The sequence below is a fragment of the Thamnophis sirtalis genome, unplaced genomic scaffold, assembly GCF_051295495.1.
Source record: "Thamnophis sirtalis isolate CommonGarterSnake01/CBP01778 unplaced genomic scaffold, rThaSir2_p1.2 scaffold_1, whole genome shotgun sequence".
Lineage (NCBI taxonomy): Eukaryota > Metazoa > Chordata > Lepidosauria > Squamata > Natricidae > Thamnophis > Thamnophis sirtalis.
The window spans coordinates 138,715,164-138,740,481 of record NW_028261381.1 but is presented as its reverse complement, the minus strand read 5'-3'; the positions used below and the strand labels follow the sequence as shown (position 1 = coordinate 138,740,481).

The window sequence follows — 25,318 nt, the reverse complement described above, 5'->3', positions numbered from 1 at the left end:
TTCAGTTTCTTGCCCCTCTTCTTATTGTTCTGATTATCATTCCCTTGACAAAAATGTTGGAGAGCGCTAGAGCGTATTGAGTAGGGGTGAAATTCAGCAGGTTCTGACAGGTTCTGGAGAACCGGAGTGGAAATTTGGAGTAGTTCGGAGAACCGACAAATACCACCTCTGGCTGGCCCCAGAATGGGGTGGGAATGTAGATTTTGCAATAACCTTCTCCCAGGAGACAGGAGGGAATGGGAATTTCGCAGTATTCTTCCCCTGGAGTGGGGAGGGAATGGAGATTTTGCAGTATCCTTCCACTGCCACACCCACCAAGCCACGCCCACAGAACCGGTAATAAAAGAAATTGAATTTCACCACTGGTATTGAGGCTGTTTGGAGTAATCCAGGTTTGATAAGATGTAAAAACAGATTTATCTGTGAGCGATATGTCATTCCCAAATAATTTGGATCATAATCCAAGTACTTATTTCTATCCTTTTGAACTGAAGCCATCATGATGGCATTGAAGTCAAAATTTATTTTTTTATTTTATACTTGAGGAGAGGAAAAAAGGGAATGATAAAAGAAGTGGAAATGGTTGCCTCATTCAGGTTGTTTTCAGTTGGCTCACTTGGAATAAGTGCAAATTCATGTTAGAGTTAATTTCTGAATCAACTCACATTTTGATACATTATATTTGGTGAACAATAATAATTTCAAAAAGAGGCCAGATAAGGAAAAAGTATCTAGATTATGGAAATTCTAGTACTAGATATAGTATTTGACCATTGAAAATATATTTTGCATTATGATTTGAAAGTAGGATTACTAGGTGCCTAATTCCATTATTTGCATGATCCTGTGAAAGTGTAATACACAACTCATAGCTATGGTAGGTATTTGATCAAATCCATATTTGACAGCATTATAATTTAGTGATAAAGACAAGTTGAAAAAAAATGTATTTATGTAGAGAAGTACAAATCATGCCTTTATATTTTAATATAAACATCAAGGGTCTTTGTAAGCAGAAACACTTTTGTGATATTATGTCTCCGTTTAGCTTTTATAGATCAAGTATATTTTTACAGAAATTTAGAAGGTATTTAGAAATTTTAGAAAATGTTTTTTACTAAAGTTTTATTTTGTAGAATAGTATCTTTCTCTATTTTTATATTTTAATTGATATAGAAAATATTACAATTCAACCCCAGCAAGACAAAGTGGCTGTAGGTATTTGGACTTTTTGAAGACAAAGTACTTCCATCTTTCTGTCTGTGGTTGCACTACCTCAGACAGACCTGGTGTACAATCTGGGGGTCCTTCTGGACTTGTGGCTCCTGCTTTCGGTGATGCATCAGTTGAACCCATACCTGTACCTAAATACTGCTCACAATAACTCAGGCTAATTCAAGATGGTGGTGGTTACCTTTAAAGCCCTACATAGCTGGGACTGAAATACTTGAAGGATTGCAGGACTGCCTTTTTCCAAAGCCTCTACCAGCCCAACCAGATCTAGCAGAATGGGCATGCTGCAGATTCTGTCTGCCAGAGTATCTGCTGGCAGTGACTAAAAGATGGCATTTTTGCAATGCCCACTCCTCTATGGAACATTGTCCCTTCGGAGATTAGAATGGCCCCAACCTTGTTAACCTTTCTTAAGGCCTAAAAACCTGACTATGTTTCCAACCCTGGGGCACTGAATTTTATTTTGTGCTGCCCATCTCCTCTACAAGGTGACTTTGGACAGCTGGGTGAATGTGTTAAGGGCCCTGTTTCCTGACTGTATTTCTAACTAGCCAAATATCACGCTGCTATCTAAATTTATTTTGTTTCTATTTTTTATTCTTTTAAAAACTGTTTTTATTATTTTGATTGTTTTGTGTGTGTGTGTGTGTGTGTGTGTTTGAATTGTAAACTGCCCAGAGTCATTGACTGAGATGGGCATCTATAGAAATTGAAAGAATAAATAAAATCACTTGAAATAAAATGTTTAGTTTTAATATAAGTATTTATAAATTTTGTTTTTTTTAGAAAATTTGGTTTAAAAAATCTTATGATTTAGGAATCTTAACTATCTTTAGAATGTCTCAATCAGAAACCCTGCAGCTGAGGAAAAATGTGAATTAAGTTATGGCTACTCACTGATTGCCTTCATTCAGTGATTGCCTTTCTTATCTGCAGCAGCATGCATTTTCCTTCCCATAGCTTCAGTCTGGCATTTCAGCTGCTAAATGTTATCTTTGGGAAAACTTCAAGGTGGTATCTCTTGAATGTTAGAGTTGTTTCCTTTCTAGCTTTTCTTCTCCCTTTTAAAAATTTTAGGCTGTTAACATTGGTCTTTAATGCATTATGATAACATTGCTTTGAGTCAGGTTACCAGAAGAGGTAATTGTTAGCAGTAACCACAATGACTTGTTGAGACTGTCATGTTGGATACAATTAGTAAGCAAAGCCTTTTTGTTCCTTCTATTTAGCATTAAACATCCTCAGTAACTCTACCTATTAAAGCTTTTTATTTAATTCTCTAATGTAATACTCTAATAGATAATATATATAGACATTAAATGAGAAGGCTCTTTTTAAAACAATTATCATCAGTACTTTCTGTGTTATGATAAAATATGAAATTGATAATGATAATGTTGGTAGATGCAAGATAAGCTTCATAAAATTTGTTAAAGTTCATATTAACTAAGATTTGATAACATTTCTGTTCATATAATATCAACAGGTAGAATTCTGGAGCAGGTTCCCTCTCTTTGCTTATTCTACCTTTTAATAAAATACAGAATATTACAAAGAAAGTTTATCTTGTGGCTTGAAAATGAACTTTTTAAAATAGTAAGAATGAAGGTTACGACAATTCTAAATATTGACATTTAAAAGTGCAAGGTTGAGAAGCCATTGGATTGATTTGTAAGTAAGATATGTGTACTATGAATGTACTTTATTGCCCAACAGTTGTGGATCTGAAATGTTCAGTCCACATGTATGAAACTGATTAATCAAACCAGATTTTAGCAACTTACTGAAAATTGGTACTACTATCTATTTTCTCAATTCTGTAGTTTGATTCCCTGGAATATTGCAGTCATTTTGATGGTTTTCTGATTAAAGCAAATACCCTATATGACTTTAGGGTGTTTTGAATGAAGGTTTTGCGAGTGCAAAATTAAACACAAAAGTTTTTCTCATTGTGACAAACCAATTAGTGGATCTAATTCTGCCTAGAGCCAATTTATATTCTGATTCATATGTAGCAAAGAAGGTCCACTTACATTGTAAAGTGTCATTATTTTAAATGGCAAGAACCCTTCTTCATTTGAGGCTATTGGATTTTTGATAAATGTATAATGAGTCTATTCTTGGCATAGCCATATTTGCTTATTTCAGTTACTATAGCCTAAGGATGTAGAGAGAGTTCCTGGAAAGATGCAGTTTATCACATTCACTCTTGTCTGTTTAGGCACTAATGTTATCCAAAACTAAGCTTCTGAAAGAGAAACTTTTCACTGTCCTTAGTTCTGTATGGTCTCTAAATGTATCTCCTGATAATTTCCTGGATATCTCAGTCATATTCAGTGCCATTTTTATGGAGTCTGGCTTCATTGGAAACAATCCTACTTATTAAGCACTCAAAGAACCAACCTCTCTCTGCCCCCATGACTATCAGGTAGAACCTCCCATCCAGGAAGGAACAGAATTGCTTTGGTACAGTTCTTCCAACCCAATCAGGTGGTCCTGAAGGATACTTATTAAATTTATTGGAGGCTTCTGATATTGATTATGACAAAGGTGATCATGATCTTGAGGGGCTCCATGAGAGCCCCTCTGGGTCATCCATGAAGGAAACCAGCTTGGTTTTAGTCTCATGCCAAGGCCTCAGTCTTGATTGTCACAGGTCTAGATGTAACCTGTTTCTTCCACTCTTTCCACAACTTCCTCTAATATTCAAGGCATGTTCTCTTTGGTGAGCTTTTTGTAAATTTGTTTTCCTTGATGTTTTGTATATATTTAGTATCCTGTATTGTGACTGACACTTTTTAGAGCTGCTTAAGCTTAATAAGCTCCATGGGTGATATTTTCTACAGCAGTGGGTTATGCTAGGGGAAACAATATTGACTGTGTCAAGGTTATGAGATTACAGGAATATGCAATTGAGAACATCTGTAATGATAAAATGTCTGAGCTATAAACTAAATTCTTCATGAAATATTGTATGTTCTTAAATGAATACCATTTTTTCTTATGTCCACTTTTATGGGATTGTTTTTAATTAACTTTTCAGTGTTTCAGCATTTGAAACACCCAAGCCTTTGCCTTGTTTCAGTATGTTAAAATGTCATTACCAATGTATTACTATTGATACTTTCCCACAGCTTTTTATTACTGATTAACACACTAACATGTGTTTACATAAGCACAAATAGTTGTTGGCAAGTATGGCAGGCATTTTGCTAAAAATAATAATATCTTAATTGTGACAAAGCCTTTACAATCTGCTTTTAACTTTTCTGTTAGGTATCTGTCACATTATCTGTGACTATGAAATTAAATTTTATAATACTTAAAATGGTAGTGATAGCTAATTGGATTTGTTGATACGGGATTTGTTGACACGGGATATATGAAGCAAAATGTATTATTTTATTGCAGCATAAAAGTTATAGAAATGGGTGTATCCAACCATATTCAGTATGGGCATTTCTATGAATGCATATCCGATTTGCATTAAAATTACAGATTGCCGAGGAGAAGGAGATAGGATTAAGGGATTTGTTTTTGTATTATATAATAAGAGCTATGGTGCATCATATGAGAAACCTAGGTGTATACAGTATTCTACCATATTTCTTTGCACAATGGCTAACCAGATGTCAGTAATTAGATTACAAGCAGGACATGAGTACATTAATATTTTTCATGTATATTTTGCACTTACCAGAACCATTATATATTCATTGTGACCAGTACCAGACTTTGGTAATTTTAACCTGTATGGATTGGCCTAATCATCTCCCAAAGGCATCCAACTTGACAACCATCTTTGTTATTTTAAACACAGAGGGATTTTTAAAAATTGTTTTTGGTGTGTGCTTCAGCTTCAGTCTTCAAAAAGAGCTTCAAAGCACACAAGAGTATGAAGATAAGATCTGTCTGCAACATGTTTTTCTACCCACCTATGTACCCCTAAATATGGGCAGCTTTGGAAGGAAGCCACAAGGTGGGATCTAATAACCACACACCAAATACCAAGAAGTATTAATCTAAAAATACCATATCATTTCCACATATCGAAAAGCACCTTTTGAAGATTGAACCTTAAGCATTGTACTACCCTAACTGTAACTTGTATTTTTGTAGGCAGTTAAATCTAATTTGTCCTAAATGCACAAGAGAAATTACCCATATTTATATTAAAAATTGTAATTAATATTACAAATTCTAATAAATACTACAATTCTATATTCTTCTTCCATATGGTTAGAGCCTGAATGAGATTCTGGAATCAGCAGATGCTCCATTGGAAGTTACTGAAGGATTTATTCAGTCAATATCTCTGTCCATTCCTTGGGGTTCTTTGCTTCAAGATAACTGTGCACTTGAAGTAAAGGGCTTAGAGATGGTCTTCAAACCAAGGCCATGTCTAGGTAAGTTAATAAACAACGGTTGCTTGTCATTACATATTCTATAATTTTTTTGCATGTTAGAAGATAAGTGGATTAGTGTAAATGATCTAGTATCACAATACAGGTAGTTCTTGCTTAATTATCTTAATTGGGATTGGCAACTCCATCGCTAAGTAAACATCATGTGATTGCCCCACATCGCAATAGAAGCCCTAGCAGTCCTGTTTCCATTTAAGCGAATCACCCATGGTCTCTAAGCAAGACATTACATGATGGCATCACATGACCTCCTGCTGTCTTCCCTATTGACTTTGCCAACTGAGAAGGTTGCAAATGGTGCTCACATGACCACAGGGACACTATGATAAATGTGAGGCCTGATGATATGCCACTTTTTCAGCATTGTTGTAACTTTGAACTGCAATAAACAAATAGTTGTTAAATAAGCACTACTTTTATCCACTTAATTTTTGCTAGATGGAATATTTGAATATCAAATAAGTATGGTATCATGAGGCAATATGTATATTTATCCATGTCTAATCAGATAATAAGGAAATAAGTATTACCGCAGATAATCAAAGGATTGTTTAACAAAGGATATTGGTCTTGTTCAAATATATGCATTTTTTTGGCTCAAATACTTTATTTCAAAACTATGATATCCTTTGCCTTATAAACAAGTTTATGTTACTTTATAAACACAGTTGTAGGCTATTGAGATGTATGTAGATTCACTGTGTTTACAACTTGATTTTTAAGAAGAGATTGGACAGCCACTTGTTTGAAATGGTAGAGTATCACCTGCTTGAACTGGGGATTGGACTAGAAGACCACCAAGGTCCCTTCCAACTCTCTGTTATTCTGCATGTTATAAACTCACATCTAACTTAAAGTTTCTTCATAAAATAGTCTTCATACTGCTTTTCTTTGTTCAGAATCTTTATTGTAACTATATAATTAGATCTATTGTCTGAATCCTGACTATATGGGAAAACCAGTCTTATTTTATAATGAGGACTCAGATTGTTGGGAGCAATATGCTGATTCTGTAAATTTTTTAGAGAGGGCTGCAAAGCACTGTGAAGTGGTATATAAGTCTAAGTGCTATTGCTATTATGTAGCCGTATAATATTCATATATCATGTTCATACTTGGAGAGGTCCTGCTTTTCATTCACAGGTAATATAGGTTTGTTTATTGGCATCTCGGAGCAGTTGGAAAAACCCTCAATACTTAAGACCAAACTTATTACACTTATTGGATATTTGTAATATAATTATCCATACTTTCATGTTCTGCTGTAGAAGTCTACCATTTTGATTTCTACAGCAGAAGAATAATTTTGTGTATTCTATTGATCTTGCAATATTTGGGCAGAACATTTATTCTCCATACATGTATGATGTAAAAACAGACATATCCTACAATTTACTCCACAATATTCTTTCTCTAGTTTTTACTTTGCTACCTTTAATGTTACTAGCGAAAAGTTTCTGTGTGAATAAGTATAAATTTTGAGAGGCTTCTCTTTTTGTTTACTACATAGGAAATCACTGCTGTGCAAATAGAAAGTATTAGTCAGCAATGTTTTGTTGGTTGAGTTCATGATTTACTATTACTGACTCATCCTCGTGATTTAATATTAATAGTGGCTGAAGGTGACTAAAAATAAAGCATGTTTGACTTCTTTTGGTAGCTTCTAGTTCAGAACCAATGTATTGGTCAAGCTTTATGACGAGTAGCATGCAGCTTGCAAAGGAATGTCTTAGTCAAAAACTGACAGATGAACAAGGAGAAGGGTCCCAGCCTTTTGAAGGACTTGAGAAATTTGCTGAAACAATTGAAACAGGTACTGTTTGCTTCATAAACTGCAAAGCAAATTAACAATTAACCAAAAGTACATTTTGTTAATTAAGTCACAATAATTGTCTAGTTTTAAAATGTTGTGGCATTATTTAGTAGCATATAGGTGCTGCTGTGCTGTGATGGGATAGGTTTGCATGCATAAACCACTTTCATGATAGTTAGAAAAGGGAGGCCAGTGACTCCCAGTGTTCCACATGTTCATTGAGCAGTCTCTCCTGCCTAATATTTTAATCATTAAATGTTTTCTACCCAGATGGTGTCTGAATTGTTAGAAGAAATGCACATACCAACTGTTTTTCTTATATAGTGATTAGTACATTGTAATCTGATTTTACTTGGATGGGTGGGGAGACTGAAAGAGTTCATTGCCTGTATAATTAAAAGGAATAGTAGCAGCATCATTACTTCAATTTTTTTATCCAGCATTTCTAGCTGTCAGGTGCAAAAACAACCAGGAGTCAGGATAGAATTAAAAAGCACTATGCGTTTATTTCATGCTATCTATATGCAAGAATTTGATCTACTAACAATCAAGGCAAATTGGTGCCAAATAAGAGTCAAGGGACTTAAAGGATAACTGGACTTAAGGCTCTTTTAGGGTTGTAGCAGTTCCAAACTGATGATGTGTTTAATTCCACCCTCAAGCTCAGTCTGGTCAATTCTATATCAGCCAGCGGATGCTTGGAAATAGTAGTATCTACTTAGCTGATGTAAGATTATATAGGTTTTTAAGTATTTATTTCCTTCTGGTTTAATATACTTTGTGATCATTTATGATTTATAAATTATGGTTTATTGCTCAGTGTGATGAGTATTGGATTTATCTTGATGATATGATTCTTTCTGCCTAAACTGAATCTAGCAGGTATAACACTTATTTCTTATCTTGATATTTTTACTATAGTTTTAAGAAGAGTGAAAATCAATTTTTTAGACACTGTTCTGAGAATTGAACATGTGCCAGATAATTCTAAAAGTGGAACAGCACTGGAAATTCATATTGAGAAGTAAGTAGGTTTTGTTTTTTATTTTAAATGATGGCTGGAATAGAATCAGTACTTTGTGAGAATTTAAAATAAAGGTTCTATTGTATTCCTCAACAATAGAACTTGACATTGATTATGTCTGTAGCAATAATGATTTGGATTGTAAACATGTAAGAAGATATAGGAATTTTGTAATTAAATTAGTGCATTAATGTTACTAGAGGTTAAGTTGCATATGCTTCTCTGCCCATTGATATAGTAATGCTTTGCTAGACTTTTATGGAGATTCTCAATCATCCAGGTCATAGTTTTTCCAAAGGTGCTTTTTCCAAAAGGCAACTGGATTTTCTTGGGGTTTTTTTCTATGAAGCTATTCATGTGATAAAAACAAGAACATTGTCAATTTATATTCTATCCTTATTTCATTATTGATTTCACTGCTTACAGAACGGTGTACTGTGATGAAACTGCTGATGAATGTTCTGGAAATGTGCATCAGCCCACAGCTTTTGCTCACAAATTATTACAGCTCTCAGGTGTCTCTTTTTTCTGGGATGAATTTCCGGCATCAGCAAAATCCTCTCCAGTCTGTTCCACTACACAGTTGGTAAAATTCTATTTATTTTTTTATTGTATTTCTATAGCACCAGAAATTCAAATTTCAAAATATGAATCTTGGTAGGTTACACTATAAAAGCAAAGCACATTGATTCAATAAAAGCAAAAAATAATAATACCATGATACAGATATATAAAATGCTAATGTGTTGTAGCAACCATTTATTTTGCAAATGCCCTCCACTGATCAGTCATAAGTGTTTTTAGAAGGACAGCAAAGTTGATAGCCTACCTTCAATGGGAGAGTTTGGTGTTATTTGGCAAACAAAATTTAAAATCATTGTCTTTCCCTCTGACCTCAGAGGCATGTTCAGCAGGGTTCTTCCATATGGAGAAGACCCCAATTCCAGTTGAACTTCCAGTGAAGAAGATGGTAATCTCATGATCAAAACTACAGCTGGGTTATCATTCAGCAGAGACAGTAACCTTCCATCTATTGAGATTAGATAGCTGCTCTCCTGTCACCATCAGTATTCCAAGAACTTGTTTAGTATTTGTCATTATGGATAATGATGAAATTTATGAAAAATATGCATAAATGTATACAGGTAGTCCTTGCTTAACATCCACTTGTTTAGTGATGCATTTGAAGTTATGATGATGTAAAGAAGGGACACAGTGGTCCTTGCAGTTGCAGCTGATGTAGCATCCCTGAGGTCATGTGATTACTACCTGCAACTTTCACTAGCAGCTTCCATGAAGCAAAGTCAGTGCGGAATTTTTTCAGGAAATTGCAAATGATAATCAGCCATCCCTACAATTGTGTGGAATTTGCCTAACACCTGGGACAATTAAAACTGCTGTCATAAGTTGGTGTGCTTACGTGACATTGTGCTTTGTGACTTTCTCACTAAGCATCAGAGCTTCCTCTGCCAGTTACCATCAAGAAGCAAGGGCTATCCGTATAAGTGTCTGTATGTATTGTACAAATTACATATTTAAGGCATAAGCATTCCTGCCCGTTTTCTCTCCCAATTTTCATATTTTCTCTCCCAAGCATTTGCAGTTTTGAATGTCTATTTCCGTAAAGGCTGAATTGAGCAATTTAGCATTTACCAAAATTTTGTTAACTCCATCCATACAGATTACCATGCATGTTTGTTTGTAAAATATAGCAGTGTAGAATATTCTGAATTAAATATTCAATGTTGCTTCGTAGTCAGTTATAAGTCCACTTTATCCCAAAGTCACGTAGCCCTTCTACCCTCCCAAATTGTTCAATATTATTTCAGCTTACCATTGTCTTTTTTCCCCCCTAAGGCATTTCCTGTAAAGCACTATAACCACAACCATGTTATTATTTAAAATGCCTCTTTGTTAGGTTGCTCATTAGCTTTGTATTAAAAAGAAGTGAAATGGGAAGGGGTACTTCGGAGTTAGCATTCTTTCCAAGCAAGTTATCTTGCTAAAAACTAGAACAATAAAACAAAGTTTGTGTAACAGTTTGGCATATGCTAATCGCAAAAGCTCCAGCTCATAATTTAAGTGACCCATATCACGTTCTAGTCAGAATATTAGACACTATTATTTATTTATCAAACTAAGCACTACCCATCCGACTAAGTGTCTCTGAGTGGTTTATAGATAAAAATCATAGAACCATACAAAAAGAATTAAAGATAGACTAAAGAGGATGATAAACAAGTAAAAATAAAGAAAAATGATAAGTTAAAAGGCAGAGAGAACACCCTTAAGGCACACTCAAGATTGCATAGTGCCCTTGGATCCCCATACAAGTTGGCAGAGTCAGATCTTCATGCTCTTCTAGAAGGCCAGGACATAGAGAGAGGACAATTGCAGAGACATTTTGCTATAACACCATAGTTAAATTTGTAATGTTAACAATGCTTTTATCCTGTTATTGCAGTGTTTCTAGTTTTGTGTTTGTACGAAAAATTCTGTACTGTAGTTTTCTAATGGCTTGAATACATGTATTTCTGCCCACAGCCAAGAAAGTGTGCTTATCTATATTTTTATTTATGTATTTTATAGTTAACAGAACCAAAGCTTTCACCTAGCTGGAATCCAAAAATTATGTACGAGCCACACCCTCAACTACCACGAAACCTACCTGAAGTTTCTCCCTCAGATCCTGTGCAAATATGTAAGCTGATTGGAAGGATGGAACTGAGTCTTACATTAAAACAAAATGAAGTGCTTCCAGGAGCAAAGGTTAGTTGTTGATTTTAGTCAGGTTTTTTTCGCCCTTGGGATATTAAGTCTTGTTATAGATATTTCTCTTTATTCTACATTCAATTTTTCTTTGATAAAACTTTTTTGTAACCAATTGACACGCTTTCTACAAGATGTAAAACTTTTTTAAAAAAAAGATAAAGCTTTTTTGTACATAGTTGAACTTTGCTTAGTCTACTGTGTAAAAGTGAAGGTTAAGCATGTCGTAATTATTAGGCTGTTGCATGTCCATTCTTTAAAATCGGTGCAGATAATCTGAAGTGTATGTCACTAACTGCTGCATTCTTGCTGTCTAGGGTTCGATCTTTTTTTCTATTTTAAGGCAAAGAAGGGCAAAAGAATCAGAAGAAATAAATACAACTAAATAAGAATACATGCAATTAAAACAGCGGTGTTTTAGTTACAGACCCAGACAAGAAGAAAAAATCAAGTTAAATTAGTACAATGTCATTTGTAACATTTTAAAATCAAATTATTTAAGTAGTAGTCACCACTTGTCAGGTTTAACTCAAAGGCAAGAAACAAGTACATCAAGAGCGAAACAATAATAGCCTTTCTTTTAGTTTTTGCAGAACTAAAACTTGTATTAGATAGATAAACTATTGACAGCAGAAAACAGGAACAAAGAAATCTTTGAAATAATCCCAAAGTGTCAGGTGCAAAGAATCAGGTCCATTTATAAGATGCTAACATAAATGATTTATTCAAGTCTATACATAAGAATCTGATCAACTAAAGTGCAACACTAAATTGGTACCATATAAGGCTCAACAGAATTCAGGAAGGTTTGGACTTGGGCACTTGTGAGAATACAGTGACTCTAAATTGATGATGTACTTAACTCCATTCCCACCCTGCTCTGCCTGCTCTTCTCCTATACAAAGATCTTTTTAAAACATGAGAGTCAGATGTGAGGTTTGTATCTCTTTAATTAAATCAGTGTTAACATGGAAGCTCAGTTTTAGTCAGGATATAGAGTACTAGTAGGTATATATACAGTAAAACCTCCCTAAGTCAACCACCTCCTTAAGTTGACTGATGAATTGTATATATTGCTTTTCAAGTACATATTTCCTAGGTTTTACGTGACTTATATGTTGTAAGTGTGCAATCCTTGGTGTTTCTAAGCTTGGTTGTTTTCTTGCAGATCAGACTGATGATGTTACCTAGTTGGGTAATTAAATGTCTGCAAGAAAACAACCAAGGTCAGAGGGAGCCAAAGTCTTCCCAGTTCAACCCTGACCCACAAATATATTTTTTTTCTGTTGATACCATATATTTCAGGTGTTTAAGTGTGTCTGTACACAATAATAAAGCCTTGGAGTGCCAGCTGCTAATTTCTATGTATGTAAAAAGAGATGGTTCAGTTTGGAGATACCAAAGAATGTTTATAAAGAATTAAGCTAAAACATATAAATGCTAATCAAAAATAATGTGCAAGCTGGATTCCAATAAATCATTATATTTCACAGACAATCCACAGTATATTTCATAAGATAAAGGATTAAAATCAGAGATGAAAGTTCTGTTTTTGTTCAATGGCAAGATTGATAACTGAGAAAACTGGTTCTTATCAAATGTATTAAATCTTTTTTTTAAAGTTGGACGTAGATGGACAGATAGATTCCATACACCTGTTCCTGTCACCCAGACAGGTACATCTTTTATTGGATATGTTTGCAGCTATTGCCAGACCAGGTAAGTTGTTGTTTAATGTCATTGAAATAAGGGGAGCAGTCTGAGTTTTGCATGTTTGCACAGCTTTAAATATCTGCTAGGCAACTTTTTAATGTAGTTACAGGAAGTGTACAGCTTTTAATGGGGAAGCATGGCTGATATGCCATCACTGGAACAGTGAGACAGAATTATTTCAAATATAGGCTTTGAAGCTAAGGTGGGGGAAATTGTCTTTCATGGGACTTTGGAATTAGATACCATATTTTTCTATTTTTTGTTTGCAGAGAATCCTGGCAGAATAGAATTATCTAATAAAGACAGAAAAAATCGGCCAATGCAGCAGGAAGATGAGTATCGGATTCAGATGGAGCTCAATCGTTACTTGAGAAAAGAAACTTTGCCAGTAGGCACACAGTCTGATCTGAGTTTTTATGAAGCTGGGGCAGGTAGAACTCCTTCAAGTCGTGGTGAGCAAACAACCCAAGCTTCATAGTATGGGGGCATATTACTATTTATATGGGTTTGCACATAACACTAACTTACAACTTTTAAATCATGATTTGTGGATTTGAGCTTATGGAATTAAACATTGCATTTAGCCCAAACCAAACAAGCCACATAATAGTTTAGCATGAATCAGCGACTGAAGAATATTTGTAAGAAATTCAACATTATTTATTTTCTTCATTTCTACTCCTACACAATTCAGAAGGGTTGACAGCTTGCATTAAAAACTCATTAAATATCCACAATACAACCCTTGTACAGTCAGCAAAACAACACCACTCAAATGGAAGTATTTTATGAGTAAAAGCCTGAATATCATCAGTTCATACATTTTAAAGTCATTGAATAATGTTAAATATAACATCTATTTCAAACTTCTCAGAGTGAAACAAAAGGACTTAAAGTAAGCTAAACACTTAAATATTAGATTTAATTTTGAATATGGTACATTTTTACTGTCTTAACAGCAATCCCAATGTCACTCTTGTGACATAGCAAGAAACAATGAGACAAAAGTAATAACAAGCATATATAACATTATTCAAATTCCACCTTTAAAACATTTGCATTCCAACATATGATGCAACTATATAAGTTGTGATATTTGGATTATGATGCCTATTTTGTTACTTGCATATTATTTCACTTGTGAAAATTGATAAGTAGCTAGTGAATTTTGTTGATGTATTATTAATAGTTAACCAGTGCTGAATATGTATAGTTTATTTGTATGCATTAGATAATATACTTCTCAATTACCATGATAAACTGAGAAATTGAGAGTGGGGAAGTTGGTGTAGAAGAAATTCCAGATAATCTTAAATTATGTAGTGGCTTTTAGGGAAATATATATGACTCAATACACAATACATATATATTGTTTTCTTATTTCGCTATGTGTGACATAATGTATTATTCAATGTTTATGCTTCTTTTCTAAATTGTGGTTCTCTTTCATATAAGATATTGCATGAACTCTGTCATAATGCTGTTTTTGAGACCTACAGCTTTGTGCTTTTCCTTAAATTGTGATTGATCTTTTTATATTGAATGTTACAAATGATATTTACTCTTTTCTTTTAGAAGAAGAAGTTTTTTTCTCAATGGCTGACATGGAGATGTCTCACAGTCTTTCTTCGTTGCCACCTCTTGGAGAACCACCAACTATGGATTTAGATCTTTCTTTAACTAGTACATATACTGCTACCCCAGCAGGATCTCCACTTGGTGCTGCAGTGGTATGTAATATTTAACTGTTTGCATCTGAGTAAAGGAACTGTGTATGTTTGGGGGTGATTGTGTTTATAGACCATACTAAGCTAAATTTAGTGATAACCATGGTCAAAAACATGCATGCCTCCAGCATACAATCACATTTTCTACCCAAGTATTGATCCTGCCTTCTGTGGGTCCGTAACCACTTATTGCAACATGTTTTGTGCTGGTTAATTGTCTGGGTTTTTAATATAGATTTGTAAATAGTAAAGTCTGTAATGGCCTGAAAGGCTTTGGAGCTAAAATGCATGAATTGTGGACAAGCTAATACTCATCCTGCATCAGCTCATTTGTTTCCGAAAATATTTGTTTGTTTGTGTTACCACATCTTGTATGCTGTTATATTTTTGGAGACACTGAATTTGTGATGGGATTCAAAAAGTTTTACTACCGCTTCTGTGGGCATGGCTTGGTGGGTCTGGCATGGCTTGGTGGGTTTGGCAAGGAAAGTATACTGTAAAATCTCCATTCCCTCCCCACTCCAGGGAAAGTTACTGAAAAATCCCCATTCCCTCCCGATCAGCTGGGATTCTGGAGGCAGAGAATAGATGGGGTGAGGCCAATCAGAGGTGGTATTTACTAGTTCTTGGAACTACTCAAAATTTCCGCTACCAGTTCTCCAGAACTGGTCATAAACTGCTGAATATCACCTCTGCACTGAATCTGTTATGATATTTGTATACTGATTCAAAACAAATAGTACAGTTAAAAACAATGAAAATTGTGGGTCACTGTTCACATATAGTATAATTTTACTTCTCTCCAGATCCCTTTTGAAGAGTCATGTTTTTTATAGTTGTCCAAAAAACAAAACAAAAAAATCCACCAATAAGATGATATCTGGAGGCATACTTTCTAAAGGAGGGGAGCTATTGCTGAGAAGACTTAAGCCCAGGTCCTTGAAGCTGGCATTCCACTAGTGAGGGGGCTCACAACAAACTCTTTCTCCTGGATCTTACTGGACAGTCAAAATCACTTTGAACAATGTGGTCACATATATACAGTGCCTGTTAGAGCTTTAAATGTATAAATCAGCACCTTGAATTGCACCCCAAAGCTATCTGGCAGCCATTACAATTCCCATACTAGTGGTATTACATTGGTGAACCTTGATATGATCATAACTAGGAGATTATGGTATATTTACAGCTGAAACTTTTGGATGGCATTCAAGAGCAGCTGCACTTAATCGCATAATTATAATCAAGATGTGAGGTGGCAAGAGCATTAATGACTGGTAATAAGTGATCTAGGAAAGACTGCAATAGGCACACAACAAGTAACTGTGCATAGGTACTTCCGGTTATATTGCACCATCTGTAAAAAGAAGAGTCATGAGTTCAAATTGCAATAGCTCCATCTTTGACTAAATTAGCTTCTCAGTTCACAGCTCCTGTCTTGGTAGGATTCAGTTTAAACCAACTCTGCCATTTAGCATCCAACAACTTTCAGCAGTAATCAGGACCGTCATCCCATTTCCTCATCAGCGCTGGGTAGACATACTTAATTGGGTATCATCAGCATATTTTTATACTTCACATTGTACTGATGGCTAGTTCCTATGGGTTTGTGTAGAGTTCAGAAGTAGTGGGGAAGAGAGTAAGCCCTCCAAGGACCATAACAGAGTGGCTGAGGGCTTGACTTCTCTTTGTCCACCATATCTGGAAATCCCACTCATGAATGAAAACCAGTGAAAAAAAGAGTACCCACCTTCCAGCTTTTTCAGTCAATCCAGAATAATGTTATCAAAGGTCATCAAATGTTGGACAGAATGGAACCATGATGGTTGTAGTCCTTATATCCAGATCCTGCAATAATCATCAGCAAAAGTGATTACTACAGTCTTAAGTGCATACCCAGGCTTGGGTCGTGATTGGAAAGAGTTCAAATAATACATTTCATCCAGGGCTCTCCATAAGTGTAGTCAAACCACCTTCTCAGCAATCATACCTAAAAAAATGGTTGGATACTACTGACATTTGTCTATATTAATAATTTTTTGAATAGGGAATACTTTTGTCTATAATGAAATTCAATTACTCTCCCAAGGCGTGGAGAAGCAACTCTTGAGTTCATGACTTGTGTTGACAGTCCCAACCCACAACACAGGCATTACATTACATTTGGTTGTATTGTTGTTTGAGAGGGTGGGGAACATTTCTATCATTTACTTTTAATAATAAACTTAGAGTGCTGAAAAGTTATATAATGGAAGAATAATAACATTTATGTTCTTATTTTAATAGCAGTCAACATGGGGAGAATTTGATCAAAACAAGCAGGAACTTCCACAGTTAAGAAGTGCATCATTTACACCTAACACTGATCATTCAGTTCCACTACGAAGGACTTGTAAGTGAAAACTGGGGAGTAGTATACCTCATTATTCAAAACCAACATAGCATATTTTTCAACATGTTGCAACAGAACCTTTTTCTTTCTTTTAGTGCTGTGAATAACACCATGTATATTGTTACATATAATTTTAGTTTAAAAATAAAGCTATGTTAGGATACTATGTTTGAAACTGCAGTTTAAACTAGAAGTCAATCTTATTATCACCTGCTCTTCTGTGTTGTTATTGTTAGTCTCCTGGTTTGAAATCTCAATCAAGATTTCAAATATTTACAGTATAAGGTGTCACAGCAATCTATTTCTTTACCTGGTAGATATATTAATGATACTGGTAGTCCTCGACTTAACAACCACAATTTAGTCCAGCATTTCTGTTGCTAAGCAAGACAGTTGTTAAGTGAGTTTTGCCTATTTTATGACCTTTTTTGCCACTATTGTTAACTGAATGTGGCTTCCCCAATGACTTTGCTTGTCAGAAGGTAAACACATGACTCCAGAGATACTGCAACCGTCATAAATATGTAAATTCATATGCTAAGCATCTGAATTTTAATCACATGACCATGGGAATGCTGCAGTGGTCACAAGTCACTTTTTTCAGTGCCATTATAACTTTGAATGTTCTCTATATGAATGAGGACTACCTTTATTTGAATAGTTAGTATTGGATCCAAAGTAACTGCTGATTTTGGGGTATTTCAAAAAGTTCGAGCTGAATATTTTATTTGGCTTTTTATATATGAACTCCTATTAATTTTATCTGGTGATTGCTTCAGAAAATGTGGATAGCTGTATTTTCATAACTGTAAGAATGTTAAAAATGCAAGAATGTAACTGTTACTGCCATATAATATATTGCTAAGTGTGAATTTGAATATGATACACCATATGCTTTTTTTAAAAATATTGTTTGAGTGTATTTTTATTATTGATATGCACAAATAAGGTATCAAGATACCTTATTATTTATGTAGAGTATTGAGCCATATCAGAAATTCTGTTTACTTAGGAAAGTAAGTATATTAAATATATAATGTAGTAAAAATGTAATCAATACAAATGCTACTTTTTTATCTAAGCAGCATTTCAAATATGCCTCAACTACATAGATAAGGAGATATCTAGCTTCTGTATATATTACTTGATTAATAATACATTAATATAGTAATAATATATTGCAGTTGTAGCAATTGTATAAGAGCCGAGGTGGCGCAGTGGTTAAATGCAGCACTGCAGACTACTTCAGCTGACTGCAGTTCTGCAGTTCGCCTGTTCAAATCTCACCGGCTCAGGGTTGACTCAGCCTTCCATCCTTCCGAGGTGGGTAAAATGAGGACCAGGATTGTTGTTGGGGGCAATATGCTGACTCTGTAAACCGCTTAGAGAGGGCTGAAAGCCTTCTGAAGCGGTATATAAGTCTAACTGCTATTGCTATTGCTATTGCTAATTTAATACTTAATGCTGATGTTATAGTAATTAAAAGTAGTGTTAAATTGTGAAGACACACTATTGAAGATTATTTTTAAGAGAATAATTTTTATTTCATTCCAGCTCTTCCATCCAGATCTATTTCAGTGGATGAGTCAAAACCTGAACTTCTTTTTAGACTAGTAGTGGGTGCTTTCTCGGTGTCCGTGCTCCATATTGATCCTTTACCACCACCTGAAACTTCACTAAACATTAGCCCGCTAACATCAATGGCACAGGATTTTTTTACCCAGATAGAAAAAGTTGATCCAGCTCAGATTCCCACAGAAGATTTTTTGTTGCTCCGAAAAGTATTTGCAAAGGCTTGTTCACATGACCATCTTCGGTACATTTTTTTTCTTGTTTATCTAGTAGTGTAAACAACCAGAGCCCAGCAGTCTATATGAATGATGATAGATTAATATTAATTTATTGTTCAGTTAATATATAAATTGACATTAAAGCGTAACAGCTTTCAAACATAAAAGAGAATCCTGTGAATAGAAATACAATACATTTTGACTCCCTCCTGAATGTAGTAAGAAAGTGGTTGCTTCAAACCCACAGTAATTTATTCCATAATATGGGGTCTCATCGTTGACATAGTTGAATTTGATTTTGATATGAAACATATTATGATAGAACCTGTTTAAAGTGATGATTTTAAAGTATGGAGACAAATTGTATAGGAGTATTTTTTTTAAAAAAATGTTTTTGTTTGTTTATTTGTATCCAGCCTTTATTATTTTTTTAATAAATAATTCAAGGCAGTGAACATATCCATCCTTCCTCTTCCTGTTTTCCCTACAACAACAATAATCTTGTGAGGTGGGTTGAGCTGAGAGAGAGTGGCACAAAGTCACCCAGCTTTCATGCCTCAGGCAGGACTTGAACTCATGGTCTCCCGCTTTCTAATCTGGCACCTTAACCACTAGCTCAAACAGGCCAAATTATTCCATTTCCTCTATTTGCAAGAAGTTCCAACGTTCTTGGTCACACAGTAGGCAGTTGGATATGTTTGGGATGCTCATAAACCTGGACTATACAGCAGGGTTTGCCATTATTATTATTATTCAAAAAAAATCTTGACCAATTTTTCTCTTTAATGGCAGATAGCACTTGGAGTGGATTACTTTTTCTTGTATTTCAGATACTGTTTCATATTTGAAAAAGTTAGTTTTATTTTGGCAGTTAAAATTATGTATTTTCACAACTTTATAACAATCAGTAAAGGGCAATTACATGTGTGTTTGTTGATTAATAGTTTGTTCTCTTATTTCTCATGCTAGCTTTATAGGTTCAGGCCTCAAAGTGTCCTATGAGCAGCGACAAAGATCATCTTCTCATTGTTTGAATACAGACTTATCTATTGGACAGATGGAACTTCTGGAATGCCTATTTTCTACAGACTCCCATTCCCATATTCCTCACTATACAGAGGTAAATTATATGTAGGCAGTTAGTATTAGTAGTTGGAATACACCAAGAAAAGTATAAAATTGTACTTATACTTTTACTTCTACATAAATTGCATTCATTGGGTAAATGTGTAAACATGATTGCTTTATGACAATTGACTTATTGTAGCTAGATGTTTGGATTGGAAATACCTATTTAGAAAAAAGTTGCTCCAGGCAGACATCATTCTTTTCCAGTGGGGAAAATTAAGATTGTAATATAATATAAAAAGTCTACACACCCATGTTAAAAAAAATGCCAGGTTTTTGAGATGTAAAAAAAATCAGATCAAGATAATCAATTCAGAATTTTTTCTACCTTTAACATATAAGTAAAACAAACTGAAATATTGTATTTCAGTTACAGTATGGCATTTTAAAAGGTGTATAGACTTTCTACATCCACTATAGAAATCCATGCCAGCCAGGGCTTTTATAATCCAGCAATCAGAAAACAGTCCAAAATGCTTAACTATATTTTCCCTCTCTAAAACTCTTGGGGCTGTATTTTCTCCAATCTCTAAGGATGTTGCAAAAAGCAAAATAATAATAATAATCTTAGGGATCTAAAATCTATTAGATTGCTCTAGATAACCTAAAAAAGCAAGGAAAATATGAACACTCTGGGTTGCTTGGTAATGAAATGAGGTGAACAATAACATTCTTCTCCCCCCCCAAAAATTTTTTTGAGCTTTGTCATTCTGATAATCTGCTGATAGAGTGGTAACTACCCAAAGAGCAGATTTATTTCCTGTTTCATCACTCCATGTCTTCACCTCCTCTAGTGTTTTAGAAGGCTGAGGCTGAAAGAAGAATAAGAGTGAGGGGGTTCACAGTGAGCATGTGGAAACCCATTACAAAATGGTAGACTGGGTTTTGGTTTTTCTAAGCTGTGTCTTAATTAGAATTATTACCAATTTTGTTGTCTTTCTTTTAAAGCTCCTTAAGTTTAACTCTGAAAAGCAAGAAAACAAGTTACATTCCCCCTCATGCCTTCAACTTCATTACAAGCACTTGGACAACAAAGGGCCTCAGGTAAAATTGATAAAAAAAATCTCTGAGTTTTCAAATATATAAATATAAATTTATGCAATTGTGTAGAAATTGTATTTTACATTTGTAATAGGTCTGTATTGTTTTATTAACAGGGTAGCCAGGGGAGGCTGAGTTCTGTTCCCCAGAAAGCAGATTTACAAATCAAGCTGAGTCCAGCATTCTGTGAATTGGATATTAGCATCGTAGACAGACTAAATTCATTGCTTCAACCACAAAAGCTAACCACAGTGGAAACTATGGCATCCCACATGTACACTTCTTACAACAAACATATTAGCCTGGTAAGTAGAAAATCATTCTGCTTTACTTGTGTACATGTTACATTTTGATTATTTATGGAAACATTTGGTTTGTTGGAAATGTGATGTACTGACATTTTTGCTTATAATTAATTTGTTTACTTATTGGTCATATACTGTAACTGTCCCCTAGATAACTCAGACCAGTGCACAATAAAAAGACAGAAAACAAAAATAAATTGTGGTAAGATACAAAACAGAATAAAAACTAATACAAAAATTTCACCAAGGCAATAATATCAGACAGAATTGCAAATCCTTCTGATTAAATCCCCGAGAGGAAAGCCAGGCATTATGAAAAACATCAGCCTTAAAAGGTCTTTTAGTGTAGTGATTTTTACATATCAGAAGACCTGAAGATATTTCTTGGTTGGGAGCCTTCTAGAGTTTAATATAAGATGGGCGGCTATATAAAATATTTAAATACATAAATACATAAATACAAACAATAATTTGTAGTGGTAGTAGGGGTAGTGGTATATATATATTTCAATTAAATTTCCCCCTTCCCATGCTTTAAATTTTTTATTATTATGCACTGTTTTAGCACAAGGCATTTGCTGAAGTTTTTCTGGATGATTCACGTACTCCCACTAATTGCAAAGTATCAGTTCAAGTGACTGCACCAGCCCTGAAGCTTTCAGTTCGCTTCCCAAAACCTGACCTACGATCAGATCCAGAACGAGGACCATGGTTTAAAAAATCACTTCAGAAGGAAATTCTTCAATTAGAATTCTCAGACACAGAACTTAAAACAGAATTTATTGGAGGACCATCTTCAGAGGAAATTCAAATAGAGCTCACTTTTAAAGAACTAACTGGTAAGATAAAGAATAATAGTTTATAATAGTTGCTGCCATGAAGTACAGGTGATCAGAGAACAATAGCCTATTTAATAGCCTAATTTACTATTAATAGCCTATATACTAGGGAAATAATGTTATATATTTGGCATATAAGTGAAAATAATTAATTATAACGTTACATAAAGCCCTTATGTTTTTGTTATCATGAGACGGGGGTAGGGAAATATGGCTCTTTTATGACTTGTGGACTTCAACTCCCAGTATTCCAAAAAAAATGTTGAACTCCAGAAGTCATAAAGGGGTAATAGTTACCCCACCTCTGTCTTAAGAAGACATAGTCTGCAACTTACAGGATAGCTACTTTTCTCTGCAATTGAGAATCATGGTTACAAAAAACTTTCTTGTTTCTGACGAATGTAAAGACAAAAACAATTCTACTAAGTTTGCTATATGATTTGTTATTGCTTCACTAGTATTCATAGGAACATACGTACTAATTATTTTCTCGGTTTTTGTCGCAGGATCATTTGAAGAGAACAAAGATCAATCTGCTACACAGTTTTTTAAAGTTTCCAGTGGTGTTCTTGGAGAAATGGTTTCATCAGACAATTTTGACTGGCCACGGTAAAGCAAGATATTTCATCTTCTTCCTGTATTCTTAAAATGTTGATACACTGTCACACAATGCCTGTTAACAATTATTCCCTTTCTAAATCTTGGGTTTACCTACCCAAAAGCTGTATTATTAAAACCAAATTAATTATACTCTGACAAATTTGCAAAAACAGTTGAATGTGATTCTAACAATTGGATATTGTATTTTTTAATTTATATTTATAAATTGGATGTATCCCCTATTGTTGTTGAGTTGCTTTACCATAGCCCCAGATTAAACGTTTCTCAAGTCAAGGATGGAACTCTATGTTTCTATGGCTCTCTCTAACTAGATGGCTCTCTTGGCAATAATGCAAGTGATTTGCCATTGTTTCTGCTAGAATATATTTACATTTCCTACTTTAATTTACATTATTTTCTGGTGGCCTCCTATCTAATTACTAACAAGATCTGACCCTGCTAAGCCTTTTCCAGATTTGTCCCATCATCCAATCCATCATAATTGCTCTAAGATATATATGTTATAATCATTTAAAATAAGGGTCCCCAACCTGTGGGCCACGGCCCACTACCACGCCATGGTCCGTTGGTCACCTGACCAATGGACTGGCCAGTGTGTGTGTGCGCACGACCTCCCTTCCGCTACCATCTCTATGAGTGTGACACAGGTACTACAGTTGATGCAAGTCTCGCACACATGCACATGTAAAGGCATCTGCGCCCCCCCCCCCCCACTCCGGACTGCCAACCTAGAAAAATTAGAGAACTCTGATTTAAAGCATCAAGGATAAAAATATGATTGAGACACTTTACAATTTAGCACATCATGTTGTGGGCTTATAAAGATATTAAAAATACATGAAACGTAAAAAGTGAAATGAGAACACTCGACAATACAAGGTGAAAAGGGGTGTTATAGAAAAAGGAGTGAAAAGGATGTATGATGTTTCCTGCTTACCTTTCATAACAATATAATTCATTTAACTTTCTCGGGAATTTGCTGTGTTAATTTGTTTGTTTGGAAAACAGGATTGTACTGAAAATAAACCCACTTGCTGTACACTCCATTTTGGAAAGAATGGCTCCAGAGGAAGAGGAGGAAATTGATGGTCATTTTCATGAGGAAGAAGAAGGAGGATGTCAATCCCTGAAGGAGCTATGCGATCTTAGAAGACCAGAACCATCTCCCTTTTCCTCTCGTAGAGTAATGTTTGAGAATGAAGAGGTAGGATGAAGATTCATACTTAGAGATCATTTACATGATTTTGGGAATTTACATGGTGTGTTTTTTAAAGCGTATTTGTATCATCTCAAAATGTAGTAGCATAACTAATGAAACTAACAAAAAGAATAATGCCAAGTAAACACAGCCTGAACTTAGAATTAATTCTGTGCTGCTTAATTTACAATCATATCTTGAAGTTGTTGATAGTAAAATACTGCAAAACACAGTATTTGTCCTTTCATTCATAACATTTCTAGCCTACAGAACAGCTGTACTCAGCTTGATTGGTTTCTCATCATGTACATGTATACATCCAAAATAGACTGTGTTGTTTCTCCTTGGCATATAATATATGTGTGTATATGCATGTTTTTGTATGTATGTATGTATGTTTGTTTCATCATGTTTAGGTATGTATATTGGAGGTGGAGACCCTTTGAGAGCTGTATGCAACAAAATTACATTTTAATGTATGCCAGTTAGTGTACATTCAAACTGATAATAAAGCTATTCTAAGTCTAACTCTAACTATGGATGGCTTTACAGTCAAAAATATAAAACAATAAAATATAAGAAAAATACGGCAAAAGCTTGAAGGAAGCAGATAGGAAGAAAAACAGTCATCCTACCTGTCTTAAAGCAGCCTGAGCACTGATAACGTAAAGCTTGGAGGAATAGCCAAGTTTTTAAAGTTCATTTAAAGGAGAGTACAGTGAGGGCTTTGTGGATTTCCAGGGGTATGCTATTCCAGAGGACAGGTACAGCAACAGAGAAGACTCATTTCCTGGATCCAACTAGATTATACAGCTTAATTGAAGGTACCCTAAGCAAGCTGATTCTGTTGGCTCATACAGGACAGGCAGACATTACTGAAGGGTAGACAATTATTCAAATACTGTATTTTTCAGAGTATAAGACGCACTGGAGTATAACCTGCAGCAGGGTTTTGAAAGGGGGGGGCTTTGTACTCTGCAAACCTCTCAAAAATGCCCCGTTTTTTGTGAAATGGGCCCGTTTCCCCCCCCCAAAAGGCATGAATAGCCTTTAGGGAGCTTGCAGTGTGCTCGGGGGGGGGGGGGGGGAAGGGGAGTAGCAAAAAATGGCCCGTTTTCTGCAAAAACAGGGCCATTTTTCATTTAAAAGGCATGGATAGCCTTTAGGAAGCTTGTAGAGTGCTCCTGGAGTCGGGGGGGAATAAAATTGAGCAAAAAACAGACTGTCTTTTGCTCATTTTCGTCCTTCCCAGCCCCTAGGAGCTCTCTAAAAGCTTCCTAGAGGCAATGCACAGCCATTTT

At 35.0% G+C, this 25,318-nt stretch overlaps 1 protein-coding gene across 1 annotated transcript in view; it reads left to right on the top strand.

Annotated features, from left to right (window-relative positions):
* ATG2B (autophagy related 2B) overlaps nucleotides 1-25,318 on the top strand; it is a 53,057-nt gene that overhangs the window by 972 nt on the left and 26,767 nt on the right. The window contains exons 2-17 of the mRNA XM_014055571.2: nucleotides 5,477-5,639; nucleotides 7,318-7,470; nucleotides 8,392-8,494; nucleotides 8,921-9,080; nucleotides 11,084-11,263; nucleotides 12,886-12,982; nucleotides 13,246-13,428; nucleotides 14,552-14,706; nucleotides 16,990-17,095; nucleotides 18,650-18,911; nucleotides 19,855-20,005; nucleotides 20,962-21,057; nucleotides 21,171-21,359; nucleotides 21,925-22,198; nucleotides 22,705-22,807; nucleotides 23,828-24,023. Of these exons, the coding sequence (XP_013911046.2) occupies nucleotides 5,477-5,639; nucleotides 7,318-7,470; nucleotides 8,392-8,494; nucleotides 8,921-9,080; nucleotides 11,084-11,263; nucleotides 12,886-12,982; nucleotides 13,246-13,428; nucleotides 14,552-14,706; nucleotides 16,990-17,095; nucleotides 18,650-18,911; nucleotides 19,855-20,005; nucleotides 20,962-21,057; nucleotides 21,171-21,359; nucleotides 21,925-22,198; nucleotides 22,705-22,807; nucleotides 23,828-24,023 (2,571 nt within the window). The remainder of the gene's footprint in view (nucleotides 1-5,476; nucleotides 5,640-7,317; nucleotides 7,471-8,391; nucleotides 8,495-8,920; nucleotides 9,081-11,083; nucleotides 11,264-12,885; nucleotides 12,983-13,245; nucleotides 13,429-14,551; nucleotides 14,707-16,989; nucleotides 17,096-18,649; nucleotides 18,912-19,854; nucleotides 20,006-20,961; nucleotides 21,058-21,170; nucleotides 21,360-21,924; nucleotides 22,199-22,704; nucleotides 22,808-23,827; nucleotides 24,024-25,318) is intronic.